Source organism: Xyrauchen texanus, chromosome 40 (assembly GCF_025860055.1).
Source record: "Xyrauchen texanus isolate HMW12.3.18 chromosome 40, RBS_HiC_50CHRs, whole genome shotgun sequence".
Classification (NCBI taxonomy): Eukaryota; Metazoa; Chordata; class Actinopteri; order Cypriniformes; family Catostomidae; genus Xyrauchen; species Xyrauchen texanus.
In genome coordinates, this window is record NC_068315.1 from 26,215,768 (window position 1) to 26,230,746 (window position 14,979).

The 14,979-nt window shown below is 37.1% G+C and overlaps 2 protein-coding genes across 2 annotated transcripts; one reads left to right on the top strand and one right to left on the bottom strand.

Moving 5' to 3' along the window:
* The first annotated feature begins 1,955 nt into the window (after nucleotides 1-1,955).
* On the top strand, nucleotides 1,956-9,101 carry nif3l1 (NIF3 NGG1 interacting factor 3-like 1 (S. cerevisiae)). The gene is made up of 7 exons (XM_052112631.1): nucleotides 1,956-1,999; nucleotides 3,115-3,762; nucleotides 3,843-3,999; nucleotides 4,269-4,392; nucleotides 6,036-6,174; nucleotides 8,431-8,514; nucleotides 8,692-9,101. The coding sequence occupies exons 2-7, from the start codon at nucleotides 3,129-3,131 to the stop codon at nucleotides 8,874-8,876; spliced, it is 1,323 nt and encodes a 440-aa protein (XP_051968591.1). The 5' UTR covers nucleotides 1,956-1,999; nucleotides 3,115-3,128; the 3' UTR covers nucleotides 8,877-9,101.
* A 16-nt stretch (nucleotides 9,102-9,117) lies between these two features.
* Nucleotides 9,118-14,380, bottom strand: LOC127633487 (lysophospholipase D GDPD3-like). Its single transcript, XM_052112632.1, has 10 exons — nucleotides 14,236-14,380; nucleotides 12,579-12,621; nucleotides 12,356-12,491; nucleotides 12,217-12,262; nucleotides 11,967-12,085; nucleotides 11,660-11,749; nucleotides 11,355-11,488; nucleotides 9,554-9,613; nucleotides 9,371-9,422; nucleotides 9,118-9,258 (listed from the first exon to the last, which is right to left on the bottom strand). Exons 1-10 carry the CDS (start codon nucleotides 14,378-14,380, stop codon nucleotides 9,118-9,120), a joined length of 966 nt encoding a protein of 321 aa, XP_051968592.1.
* Nucleotides 14,381-14,979: the final 599 nt, after the last annotated feature.

Below are 14,979 nucleotides of genomic sequence, written 5' to 3' on the forward strand. Positions count from 1 at the left end.
TACACATGAGCTGACGCACAAATGTCTGACAGGAGATGTCACTTGTCAGCACAATGTGTCGGATCCTAGGGATGCAGAAATATCGGAAACAGCATGCCATGTGATCATGTTGCATTTACTCCCCCTCATGTCACTGTTGAACATTTCACCAAATATCTCCTTTTGTGTGAGGGTGAGTAAATAGTGTTAAATTTGACCTTTGGGGGTTTAAGTTCACAGAATAAACCAAAGGAAATGGAGGCTGTAATCACACACTGAAACTTGGAGGGTGCCCACCTGAATATTTATTATAGTTGCAACCCTAGAATAGCTAAATAGTAGATAGAAATCCCAAAATACAGCCACCTCCTTTACAGTTGCATGACAACTGTGTGCAGTTAAATTCAGTAGACAGCTGGGATTTGAGGGCTTAGACCACCAATTGCTCAAAGTGAACTAAAACCCTGTTTCTCTCGCACTCAACATCACATAGCACATCTGTCCCACGCAACTGTGGTCCTGCAGTTTTTATCACTTTGGTCATACGTTCAGTGTCAGTGATTCATGCCCCAAAAGTGCTCTTGATTAAAACTTATGTAAGACTCATTGGTTTCATCTTGATCTGTGTTTATCTAAAATCCAACATGACTTACAAACATATAAACAAACAAACAACAGGTGTATTTATTTCGTGGTTGAATGGGAGAAAAAAAAGTTCTATGTATAGAGTTCCTTTTAGAGGAACTTAAAAGAAAAGCTGATCTTTGATACGAAAAGAGAGCTATATAACAGGAAGTCAAATTATGTAATGGTTATGGCATCCAGCCCATAATTTCAGTTTTATCCCTCAAACATCCATAACAGGATGTTTATCCTCATAAATCTCTCTCTCTCTCTCTCTCTCTCTCTCTCTCTCTCTCATTCAGGATGCTTTGGCTTCCGAATAGCAGGTCAAACAGCAGCATTATTGGTTTGATAAGGATCATGACCTTTGGCTCCAGTCAGCTTTTTCATAACACATTCTAAGTCCCAATCCTAGTGCAACCATGCCAGATATGAATTTCCAGTATTTATGCAGCACTTCACTAATGTCTCAGAGAAAGGCACCTATAGTCTTTATTGCAAAGCATTAAGCTTCTGGTCTGACTGATGGTCATGAGCTCTGGGCTCATTGCCTTTTGTTTTTAAGTTAGTTAGCAAGTAAGTGAACAATTATTTAAGTAAAAGCTAATAAAATTAAAAGAATAAATAAATATGCCAGTTTTTACAGAAACAATGTAAACAGCTTTTAGGCTATTAGAGCTATAGTGTTCAAGCTGTAGTCCAAAAACCCAGAAGGGAATTAGCATTTTTGAGCCATGGGTTCTTGGATTTTGGATTTATGACTAAAATAAGGTCTGTGGTAAACGTAACTGTAAAATAATAGGACATTTTGTTTTAAAACATAAAACATACAGTAATACCTCAAACATGAATTCTGAAGCTGCCATGTCAAAAGTATTTAGCTAACAAGTCGAGCTAGATAAGTACTCCAACATTTTTTTGTTTCGTCAGGCACGCATACTCATGCTTGTGGTATTTGTAATCCTTATCCATCTAAACTCGTTATCAACATACATGTTTTTATACAAGGACGCTTCAAAAATCATGTTTGAGGAGTGACTGTGTGTAATTTATGTTGTAGAACAAAACATCTTCAAGTAATGTTCACCATTTAATTTTACTCAAATATTGAAAACAACCATTGTGAAAAAATACAAATACAAATTGACGTCATGGCTGAACAGCTCTATTTAAACTACTTTATGAAAAATGGGGTAGTGTGGTAAAAACGTGTATCAAACGTGTATCATTGTGTCTCAGAAGGATATTGGCAATGTTTTTTGGCAGTCATTAAAAACTACAAAAACCAGAATGCATTGGAACCGGATATTACGTACCACGTACCACGTAAAATTACGTTCTCACACGTTCTCCAAAGAGCTGCCGCCATCATTCGCTCGTGGAAGTGAGAAATACAGTGAGTTTAATTCTTCTATGATTCTATAATGACGATTTCATTAATTTGCCTTGAGTAATATCGGCATGGAGGGCCCTGACGATCACTTCTGTGTTTCTGACAGTTTATTAAAGCGCAGTTTATCTCTTTTCTTGTGCAGCAAGACGCTGTAACGAGTTTTTAGCCTATGGTGGAAGTGTCAAACTAGGAGAGATCACACTATAGTTTATAAAGTATTGTGATTTGGAAACATTCAATGAACAAATGCCAAGCACATGTATTGCAATTAAATATGATATCATCTCACATGCATCGTATTTATAAATAGCTAGCAACTTGTCAGCCCAGTTACACTACCTGTCAAAATTATGGACACACTTGGTAATAAAATTGTGCCCTTACATTAATTTCATTACATTCAGTAGACTCCTCACATGTCCTCAGCTGACAGCTTCATTGAATTCTACCAGCGCAACACCAGTTTCATGTACAACAGTAAAGAGAAGACTCAGGGGTGCAGGACTTATGAAGAATTGCAAAGAAAAATCCACTTTTGAAACAGAAAAACAAAAAGAAAAGGTTAGAGTGGGTAAAGAAACAGAAATTGGACAACAGATAATTGGAAAAGAGTGTTATGGATCTTAACCCCATTGAGCTTTTGTGGGATCAGCTAGACTGTAAGATGCATGAGAAGTCCCCGACAAGACAGCCACATCTATGGCAAGTGCTACAGGAAGTGTGGGGTGAAATGTCACCTGAGTATCTGGACAAACTGGAAGCTAGAATGCCAAGGATCTACAAAGCTGTCATTACTGCACTTGGAGGGTTTTTTGATGAGAACTCTTTGAAGTTGTTTAAGAAAATTCAAATTGTAATAGTAATTTTTCACGTTATTAATGTCCTGACTATACATTGTGATCAGTTGAATGCCACTTGTGTGAATAAATGTAGCAATTTCTTTCCATAAGAGCAAAATCTGTCCATTATTCCAAACTTTTGGCCGCCAGTTTATGTATGTGTGTGTTTGTGTATATATATATATATATATAATGTATATGTGTGTGTGTGTGTGTGTGTACTTTTAACTGTCATAGAAGTATTTTTCTAAATGTTATATGTTTTCAATTTCTTTACAGCTATCGCTTTGCTCATGTTTGCTGGATTTAGGGAAGTTTCTGGAAGACTCAACATCAGCTTTAACATCACCATTAAAACTAGCACATATCTCTTTTTTTCTGAGCTTACTACTTTACATCATCGCTCTTTCCCTCTGTCATCTCGATATTCCTTATTTGCTTCTCCTGTTAAATATTCCCCTGCCCCGCTTTTGTCTTTTTGTCACTCCGTTCCATCACCATCCTGTAGTTCTCTGCTCAGATCTTCTAGAGTTTTCCGTTACCTCTCTCTTTACACCCGCCCTGCTGGACACATGGATTTAAAGGGAGTTCTTGAGGTTCTCGAGCAGCTTGCTCCATTGTCATTGGCTGAATCGTGGGATAATGTTGGTCTTTTGGTGGAGCCCAGCAAACCACGTCCAATCAAAACAATCCTGCTAACCAATGACCTAACAGCGGCTGTCATGGATGAAGCTGAGATGTTGGATTGTGACCTCATTATCTCTTACCACCCACCAATCTTTAGACCATTCAAGCGTTTGGTTCAGAATGACTGGAAGCAGCGATTGGCTGTCAGAGCGCTAGAAGGCGGCATTGCAATTTTCTCACCCCACACTTCATGGGACAGTGTCAAAGGTGGTGTTAATGATTGGTTAGTTGGAGGAATGGGTAAGTAAACTACCAGCCACAAAATATAAGGAAAGACTTGCTCATCTAATAAGAAATGCGCATTGTTCCTCTGTCCACAGGCAGTGGGCAAGTGTCCGTATTGAGTCAAGCTCACTCTAGCGCCCCACAGAAACACAGACTTGAATTCTTGTCTATAAATGACGAAGATCTCAACAGTGTTTTGGCTCAACTTAAACACATAGAGGGCAGTGAAGGCTTCCATTGCTCTACAGTAAGGTTAGTGTGCATTATGCACATATAGAACTTTGCAACATATAAATTAATTGCGTTTGAGCTTTTCTTCAATACCTTCAAAACACAACTGTCATCTCAAAAGTATGTATATTTGATATGTATGTTGATAATATAACCCTGAGAGACAAAAACCTCCCTTCCATACATGATTATATGACTTATGTGTACATTACATTGCAAAAATGCAAAATCTCCTCCTAAAATCTGTATGAAAATTGTGCATTCAGACACTGCTTCATATTTATCTTTAGAAATGTTGGTGGAGGCCTGCAGGTGATTTTAACCTGTACTAGTTCTGCATTGACGGCTGTTGTGGAGATTCTGGTTTCAGATCCTAATACCAACAAATCCCTGAACATTACACAAGTCCAACAGGCAAGCTTTAACACTCATCTTTAAAACATGTTATGTCTGCCTTGGGCTGTCTTTCCTAATCAAATAGTTTGGCCTCTGTTTTAGTGACCGCACAAGGTGCAGTGCTTATGTATAACAACCGTGTGCTATGTCTTAACCCATTTTCATGAGAGCGATAATTCTAAACGCAATTTTTGAGCTGTTGCAATATGCATATGGGCGTGGGTGGGAGTGTTTATGCTATTTGTTGGTGTAAGCGCAAAAACTGGGTGTATTGTATGTAAATGAACTGAGAAATGGGTCATTGCGCTAATACATTTGAGAAGCACATCTATTCTCACTGCAATCTAAAATCAGTTCCTGCATTTGCAGTTTGGAGATTCAGCCAGCAGATGATATTAAAGAGCTATCATTATAACTTTAATACTAGCCATGATTTATGTGTCAGTAGATCAATATAATTAATAACAATAGTAATAAGGTTATTTTGTAAAGCGCCTTTCCAGACCTCAAGAACACTTAACAGATATGAAACATAAAATATTAAACAGAGAAACATATAACATAGTGTTGAGACACGGGTGAGCAGGACGAGAGCCAACAGTCCCAGAGAGGCATTGCGTACAGCCACCAAATTATTATGAATGTGCTGTCTTTGTTTATATTGATGGTGCTTGAGGAAATGGACTATAAAAATAGGATGCAGATGGTGAAATAACCAGAGAAGAACCTTAAAATTGAATTGCACTTGACCCAGCCTGTTAGTGCTTTGCGTTTGCAAATTCGCCAACCCATTTGCGCCTAGGCTTAGTGCAGGTTTGCACGCAAACATCAAAACTTCATGGCCATGCCCATCGACTTTGCACATATGACGTATTGCATAGCACTGCGCTTAATACATAGCACTCTTAAAAAAAGGGCCCTTTAACTTAGGGGCTGTTTACATCACAAAGTTTTCAACGGAAAACAGTTTTTGTGTTTTGGCTGATTTTTTTACATGACAACGGCGTTTTGGGGCCTGAAAACGCAAACTTTTGAAAACGGGTTTCAAAGTACACGTTTTTGAAAACTATGCCGTTATCGTCTCTGTATTAAACATACAAAAATGCAAATTTGTGAAAATGATGAGTTGTGCTCAGTACTTGTTCAGTCTATAGACATGAACTTTGCGAACTTCGTCCTTACCTCCATGGTGAACAGATAAACATGAGATCACCAGTTGGAGTCCTTAAAAAGGTGGCGTGCTTTATAGTCCAGGATCACTTTTAGTAATAAAGCAACCTCACCGTCCGTCCAGACAAAATTGCTCGATGCTTTCGCCATCTTCATTGTTTGTATTCACCGCTCTGTATAAGAATGCTTATGTGCGCAGGCGCGTAGTGTTTCTTTACAAATTGACATCGCCAACTACTGGCCTGGCATGCATAATACAGCATTTGTAGTCGTTTTCGCAGATCCGTGTGAACGGGGATCGTTTTGACAACGTTGTCATCTGTACGCAAAACTTTTCAAAAACGCAAAGGAAAAACGTTTCCGTTTTTAGTACATCGTTGTCGTGTAAACGTACCCTTAAACCACATTTATCAGTTTAACCACATGAATGTACAAGGACAACAAAGATATCCAGTTCAATTTATTCTTACAATTTTTTTTCCCTCATCTAGCCTCCTTTGTTAGACTGTGGTCAGGGGCGACTCAGTGTTCTGGAGGAGCCAGTGTCTGTGGCCACAGCAGTTCAGAAAATGAAGAGTCACTTGGGATTGCCCCACTTAAGACTGGCCCTGGGACACCAGCGAACGTTAGGTGGGTTATGAGACAAACCAATATGAAAAGAACGATAGAACAGAATAAACTGAACGAATGGAGGATTCACTACCAGACTGAGGTTTACAATACAGTGTTGGGGATTAGTTATCTAAAAGTTGTGACGGTACAAATTTTTCAGTAGCTGAACTATTTTCACAATAGTCACAAAAGCTACATTTGTCACATTGTATTGCGAACGCAGCAATGGAGCCAAAGGAGTAATTAAACACACTTACCTAAAACGTCCTCTCTCACTCCTGTAGCGCTGGGCAAACCAAATCAGTGAAACATTTCTTTCAGACTGTTCAGGTAAATGAACGATTCACTTATATTTAGTATTGGGAACGCCAATTCTTTTTATTGAGTCGGTTCTTTTGGATGGTTCATGTAAATGAACTCATACATTTAGAGGATATTCTGATTCACTTGAACCCCACACAGTCTTAAAGGTATAGTTCCCCCCAAAAATGAAAATTCTCTCATCATTTACTCACCCTCATGCCATCGCAGATGTGTATGTCTTACTTTCTTCTGCAGAACACAAATTAAGATTTTTAAAAGACTATCTCAGCTCTGTAGGTCCATAAAATGCAATGGTGATCAAAACTTTGAAGTTCCAAAAAGCACATTAAAGGTGATTTTACACGGGACACGGTCACTACTCTTTAATTTTCTCTTCTGCAACAAGTGTCTGAAACATCAACTTTAGATAAACAGAACATACAATTGCCCAGGTGGGTTATTGGCAGAGTGTTTTGTGGATTTTGAATGTTCATTTGTAGCCCTCCCATTTTAATTATTGATGTGATATTATTTATACTACACAAATTTGTAACTTGCGGTCTGATTCTTTAGTCATTAAAAAAATGCGGAACCCATCAAATGTGGAGGTCGGTAGCAAGACACTGTGGCAGGGTGGAGGGCGGGGCCGGGTCGTGATCATACACACCCGGTCTCGTATTAGGCTAATCAAGCCTCTGAGGATCGTGCAGGAGAGAGAGATCGTTTACGGACATGTCCATCATGTGTGTGTTTATGTTGTCTTTTAAGTTTATCATTAAAACTATTATTTATATTGAAAAGCCGGTTCTTGCCTCCTCCTTTACATTGATCCCTTTACAGACACCAATAATATTTACAATTACATTGTTTATCCTTGATACTATAATTTTACATTAATACAAAAAGTAGCTATTACAATATAAAACAATATGGCATTTTATTTAAGTGCAATCACTTACATGAAAACTAATACAAATTTACAGTAATCACCTCAAAGACGCAGTAGCCATGTAAAATAATCCATATGATAATACATCTCCACTTTCACATTCTTTTGTTTTTGGCAATTCACCACTTTTTCCATATCACCACCTACTGGACAGGGATGAAAAGATATAGTAAAAAATAACTTAAATATTTTTCTGTTTCTCACTTACACCTATCATATCATTACTGAAGACATGGATTAAACCACTGCAGTCGTGTGGATTACTTTATGCTGCTTTTATGTGCTTTTTGGAGCTTCAAAGTTCTGGCCACCATTCACTTGCATTGTGTGGATCTACAGAGCTATTCTCCTAAAAATCTTAATTTGTGTTCTGCAGAAGAAAGTCAGTCTTGCTCATCTGGGATGGCATGAGTTTGAGTTAATGATGAGAGAATTTTCATTTTTGGGTGAACTATCCCTTTAAAGGAACTTTGCTGTTTTTTTTTTTTTTTTTTTCAAAAGCAAAATATTTTGTGTATTGCTGCTGTTTATCATCGTTTCAATTCAGTTAAAGTATAATGTTTGCAGTTTTATTATTGTATATTAAGGATACATTTTTGTTAAATTTAATATTGTCATCCTTGTTGAACACTTACGAAAATTAACCATGGTTTTACTATAGTAATATTGTAGTAGCTAATCATGACTGTAGTAAAATGATCAATTTGTGATTACTGTGGTTTTACTACAAATACCATGGTTAAACAATATTTTCTGTAGTAAAACCATGGTTAATTTTCTTGATGGAATGTCACCCAAATTAAATAACAGGTGTAGTTATAGCTACTTTTTGTTAGTAACTTGTAGTTTAGCTAACTACTCTTTTAAAATAGAATCTTGACTGTAGTTTAAATACTTTAACTTATGAATAGCTTGCAGCTTGGGACGTTACAGGTCCCAAGTATCTTCCCCAACATTAGTACAATATTTACTACCTCTAACCAGGGAAACACAACATTAACAGTATTTACATGATGTTGTAGACTCTATGGTGAGGACAGTTGCAGTATGTGCAGGGTCTGGAGCCTCTGTCATTCAGGGAGTTAAAGCAGACCTCTACGTCACAGGTATGTCAAAAGGACACTTGATTAATGTTGTCATTCACCAGTTTATTAGTAATTCCCAGAATTACATCTGCTACACAAAATTTGTCAGTACAAAGAACATGACAGTGCTTTTAATGTTTTTAATATGCAGTTTAATATACAGATCTTATATAATCTCATCTGGATCTACATGTTTAGGTGAGATGTCCCATCATGAGGTTCTGGACGCTGTTTCCAAAGGGACGAGTGTGATTCTCAGTGACCATAGCAACAGTGAGAGAGGCTTCTTGGCCATATTCAAAGAGAGGTTGAACGCGCAACTGGGCGACACGGTTAGCGTAGCTATCTCACAAAGAGACAGAGATCCGCTACAGGTGGTCTGATCTCGTCCAGTCTCACTGCCGGTTAGATTTCAGTCAGTTTGGACTGTGCATAGAAATCACAAAGGATAAGATTGTCCCTGCATTGTCTGAAGTTAATTTTGTAAATGGCTAAGTAAAATTGGCCTATAAAAAGTTCACCATGTCACATTAAAAAAAATCCATTTACAGCTCTTATTTCAAGGTGAATGTATTCAATTATTTATCTATTTGGAAGGCAATGTTTAGTGTGCTTTTGAAATATCTAATAAGTAGTGTGTGTTTTGGGAGGGTGTTTTTTAATGTAGTTTGACAGCAGTGTGGGGTAGTCGGTCATAACTCCTATAGCTCCGATTGCAAATGCTGCTTCCATGTCTCTCTCCTCATTGCACACAAATAGCTGCACCTGAGGCCGCAAACAGAGAGAGAGAGAAACAGTTTTGCTTTGGATTAGATATGCGAGTAACAAATTTACTTTTGACCATTTCAATTTTACACAACAAAGAAAGATGCCATACCTGCAACCCCCTCTTGATCAAGTGTTCGAACAAAGATTTCCGCATGGTCAACCTGAACAAGCCATCAAATAAACATTCAGCTCACATCAGCCAAACGGGGATCACAAGACTAAACGAAAAGCTAATTGTTAAGGTCAACTCGCAAGTAATCGTGCTAGCATCAAGCACAGAGAAGCCACTTACTTCTGAAGTAGACACACTGCAAATCTTGTCTTCAAATAGTCTTCCTCTGGAATGTAGTTCCTGAGAGATCACACAACTGTTGCATCAGTACAACAGAAGTCAAATGCAATGTACTGTATGTAAGGAACATTCCAAGAATATGTTACACTTTGGCCCTTGACTTCTTTTAAAGCATTTGCGAATCCCATGTTTTTAGTTGTGAGAACTATTAGATTTGCAGTGTTATCAACTACATGTAATTTGGATTAATAAAAGGTGTTATTACTTTACATTTTTACATGCATAATCAGAGTACACTTAATTTTTTATGGATTTATGGACTCCGGCTCTGACAATTAGAGAATTGTTTGATTTTATATTCACTAATGTTTAATGAGTGTAAATTGTTACATAGTACACGTGATTTTAGGTTTTCATCAAAATATGCAATAAATCAAAAGTAAACGGATTAGATTACCTAAAAAGTGTAATCCAAAGCATTGCATTATTTGTTACGGTTTTAGTTGTGTAATTTGTAGTAAGTACTAGATTACATTTCAGGAGTAATCTACTCATCAGTGTAGATATGTTAGATAAGCCATTATCTAACATAAAATTGAGCTAGCGTGAAAAGTAGCTAGTTGTAAACACATCAAATGATTAAAATTACACAAAAGTGTCATTATGTTGACAGTATTGAATTGATATTCAGTTCATTGTAGTAAAAAACTGATTTACTCTCACCACATGATTTTCTCCCAAATTCAGAAAATGTAATATTACTTAAAATTGTGTTTCTACAGCATGGCAGGAACACTAGTAAATACATTTTTGCAATGTATTTATTTTTTTTATTTTATGCAATTTGTATTTATTTTGATGTTCATTTAATGTTTGTTGTTAGAAAACAAAATCATTCTTCAAACAAACATGTTTTCATCTGTATTTAGATGTGTCTTAAATGTTGGGTAAAGGGTTGTAAAAATGGCAAATGTTTATAAAATAAAATAAATAATATTTTGGCCTATTTTTATTAATTTTTTTCTCCTCGTTTTGGAATGCCCAATGTGCTCTGTGTCCTCGTGGTGACAGAGGACAAATCTCAGCTGCCTCCACGTCTGAAACTGTAAATCCGCGCATCTAATCACATGGCTTGTTGAGCGCGTTACCATGGAGACATAGATCTTGTTGAGGCTTCATGCTATTCTCCGCAGCATCCACGCACAACTCGCCATGCACCCCATTGAGAGCGAAGCACATTATAGTGGCTACGAGGAGGTTACCCCATGTGACTCTGCCCTCCTTAGCAATGGGGCCAATTTGGTTGCTTAGGAGACCTGGCTGGAGTCATTCAGCATGCCCTGGATTTGAAATCGCAAACTCCAGGGGTGGTAGTCATCCTTGATAATCACTGAGCTAACCAGGCCCCCATATTAGCCTATGTTTAATATTTACGCATTTCAATTTTATAACAAAATTCCATCAAATTATATTGTGGAATGTGAAACAAAAATATCAATGAATAAAACTGTAAAATATTAATGTATTTTTTTTAAGATTTTTAATTTGATGGAATTTTATTATGAAAATGAAATGCATAAATCTTAAAAAAAAAAAAATCTTTTAATTGTATAAAAAAAAATTACATTTCAGGCCATATTTTGCAAACTTATTGTGGAAAATGGCATAAATATATCCATAGAGTTCCTTCCGTTTCTTTTTAAATCAACCAATAACTCTCTGAAGATTGGAAACGCTGGTACGTTAATTACATTTCAATCCTTCCCACTTTTCCAACTGTAGGCAGATTATTTAGACTGACCTGTTGATAATCCTGGGTAGGTAAAACATCAATATACTTTCACCCAGTGGCACAAAGGGTAGAAGCCCAGTATAGAAGAGCAATATAAGCAACAGTCCACGCATCAGAGTGAACATGTATGGCATGGAGGGGTTCTACATTGACACACAAACACAGAGCAAATGACAGAAAATGTAGGGTGAGCTCTCTATTTAATGCCTTTCCTTTTGGTAAATTGTCATGTTAAATAGATTTGCATAATGTGTTCTTGTACCATTGATGCGTGACCTAAAGCGTCAGTAAACATGGACCAAAAACTGAAGTACCTCCTTCTTGCATTTAGCCATAGTGTCAGAATCCTCTGAAGCCCAGACGGTAATGCCCTCTCTGCCATACTGTTTCACAAGATTAGAGACCTGTAGCAACATACAAGAAACCCAATTGATTAATAATTGCATCAGGCCTAATGTGATTAAGACAAGTTAAGTTGGTTGATAGTAGTTTCACCATGACCAAAAAGGTGTGTGGTCCAGAAGCAGTTCCTACTTTTAGTGTTAATCACATTAAAATGTCAGCACGGCCAGTTTAAATGCTCTAGGTCAAATGCTCTGAGTATAGCTAAAATGACCTCACCTTTTTAATGAGCAGTTCATTGTTTTGTTTGATCTCAACTGTCATTGGCATGTTGGGAAATTTCTTGAAGACGTCTTCCAGCAATGCAAACCGTTTGTCTTTACCTGAACTGTAATGTCCTAAATGATGTGTAGCGAAGAACATTACTTTTGTCAGATATCCCTATTATCACTGCATTACCATTTAGCATAGCATATCTTTCTATATGTGCATGATTATAAAAAGTGAAGTGACTGATATAATGACTTACCAACATAGAATGTGACCTCAAGTTTCTCTTCATATAGAGGCAAATCCTGAAACATATATAAATAGAAGTCGGAGATGTGCAAGACCTTTTAAAGGCAGTGAAAGTTTCATTTAAGGGTTAATGTGATTCAAGATCCTACCTGGTATCTAAGTGATGACAGTGTTTTGTCATATCCTGTTTGTCTTAGAAGGTTGTCATCATGTGAAACCACAACATAGCCATCCAGTGTGAGGTGACAGTCCATCTCCAACATATCAGTGCCCACTTCAACAGCACTATCAAAGATATGACACTGACATTTTAGAAGGTTAAAGTGGAGGGATGGCTAGAAGAAAAATGGACTCCGTAAGAGGGAAACTCACTGTGTAAATGCTTCTATTGTGTTTTCTATCTTCTCTCCAGACCCTAGAAATCAAATAAACAATTCAAGTTTAATGAACATATCATTGTAATTAATTCCAGCAGAGAAGTCATCACAGTGTTCACTCTAAACAACAGATTTGAAATAAAACCTGTTGAGATTCCTGGAGATCTGTGAGGGGAAACTTTAAGGTAAATTTTTTAATCCTCTATTAAATGTGCATTAAAGAACTGTCTTTAAGTCCCTCTTTCAATCTTTTCTATACAACCTGTACGGGACGTTTCTATAAATTCTTATTAGAATAAAAAAAACGTTCCTACGGTCCATCTTAAAGCTTCACAATAGAGATTCAGACTACACTGTAAAGACAAAATTCTCTTAAATTTATGGTAAAATACAGTTAGCTCAGGTGACCAGAAATACGCTGATTTCAGGCTTTTTGGGATGTAGTAATAAAAATATATATTTTTTTAATTTATTATTACTTTTTTTATCCCCTTTTTCTCCCCATTTTGGAATGCCCAATTCTCGCTACTTAACAGGTCCTTGTGGTGGTGCGGTTACTCACCTCGATCTGGGTGCTGGAGGACAAGTCTCATTAGCCTCTGCTTCTGAGACCGTAAATCCGAGCATCTTATCAGGTGAGACACCGCGGAGACTCCCAGCATGTGGAGGCTCATGCTACTTTCTGCGATCCACTCTCAACTCACCACACGCCCCATTGAAAGCGAGAACCACTAATCGCGACCACAAGGAGGTTACCCCATGTGACTCTACCCTCCCTAGCAACCAGGCAAATTTGGTTGCTTAGGAGACATGGCTGGAGTCACTCACCACACCCTGGATTCGAACTCGCGACTCCAGGGTTGGTAGTCAGCGTCAGTGCTCGCTGAGCTTCCCAGGCTTTATAAACTAACCTTCTGGAGCTTTAAAAGTCTGCTTTTCACTTTAATATGTAATGTTAATCTCTGTAGTAACCACAAAAGGCCACATGATGAATTAAAAGTTCTTAAACAGTGACCCTTTCAGGAGCAATAATTAATACACTTGTAGAGACAAACACAAAACACCATCAGGGTAACACATGTGACAGTAAAATAATGCAGTGTAACACAGAACACCCCAACGGACATAACTGAGATAAAAATGATGGGTAAGGCAGGTGATGGGTCAGGCAGGGACATCTGTTTTAACAATAGTTACCATAAAAAGTACATGTATACTCTTGTGAAACAATATATATTTTTACCATTAATAATATGGTCAAATAATATATTTACAATATTTTACTGTAAAATTACATGGATTGTCTTGTTAAAAATATTTTTTACATTTTACCAGAAATATTAAGGTAACTACACATTAACCAATTAATGTTTTTTTTTTATTTATTATTAATATAATTTTATAATTACAAAAATTATTTTGTGCTCAATTATTTTAAAAAGAACTGAATATATCAACTGACAAAGGGACATTTATAGAGCCTAGAATTCAACTTTGAACCTATCTCTTTTGAAAGCGTAGGTATCTTGGAAATCAGCACATCACACTGTTACCATGATTTTACAATCCAACAAATGCAAAACACTATGCTATGTTGATCTCAGTCATGAAACTTAAAATGACAGTCAAAAGAATATGAAAAAGCCACTTGCCTCCCCTGTGTGAAATGTGTCTGCAGTAGAATCCCAGGCGTTTCTTCTTATGAAGAATGTATGGATTGTGTAGCAGGTAAAGAGAACAAACAACATAAACTCCTACAGCCAACAAGAAGAGAAGAACCCCAGTCACCACTTCCATTCTGACAACTGCAGTAACAGAAATTCCCTGACTAAATGAACTTTGAGCCAGATATAATTCTAAACTATATGTCTGTTAGTATTGCTACATAAAGCAAATAATGTGTGCTCTATCAGCAGCTCTTTGGTTTAATATCTGAGGTTTTCCTCCACCTGCTGAGGAGATTCCCCTGTTCACTGTGTAAAGTGCTTTGAGTGTAGTGTCAGAAAAGCACTATATAAATGTAACACTCGTTCATTCATTCACCTGATTTTATAGGAGCTTTTCAGTGTTCCTTCCTCTATGTCTTATCTCATGTCTTATCTCATTGTGTTTAACCAAGCATTTGATCATACATGAGAATTGTGTGTAAGTTCAAGGGTGTGAGGTTAGGTATGAAACTGTATGAAATGGGCTGAACCAAGGACTCCTATCTTATTCTTCCATTGTATATTGCAAAACATATTGCACTGGAAACCTTAGAAATGAAAAAATAAGCTATTGTGACTGGAATAAAAGACTGATCAGCATACTTTACTATCTAGTTGTGTCATTTTTTTCTGATTGTTTTAGAAGCACCATATGAACAGCTAATCTTCTGACATGACCACAGAATCCAT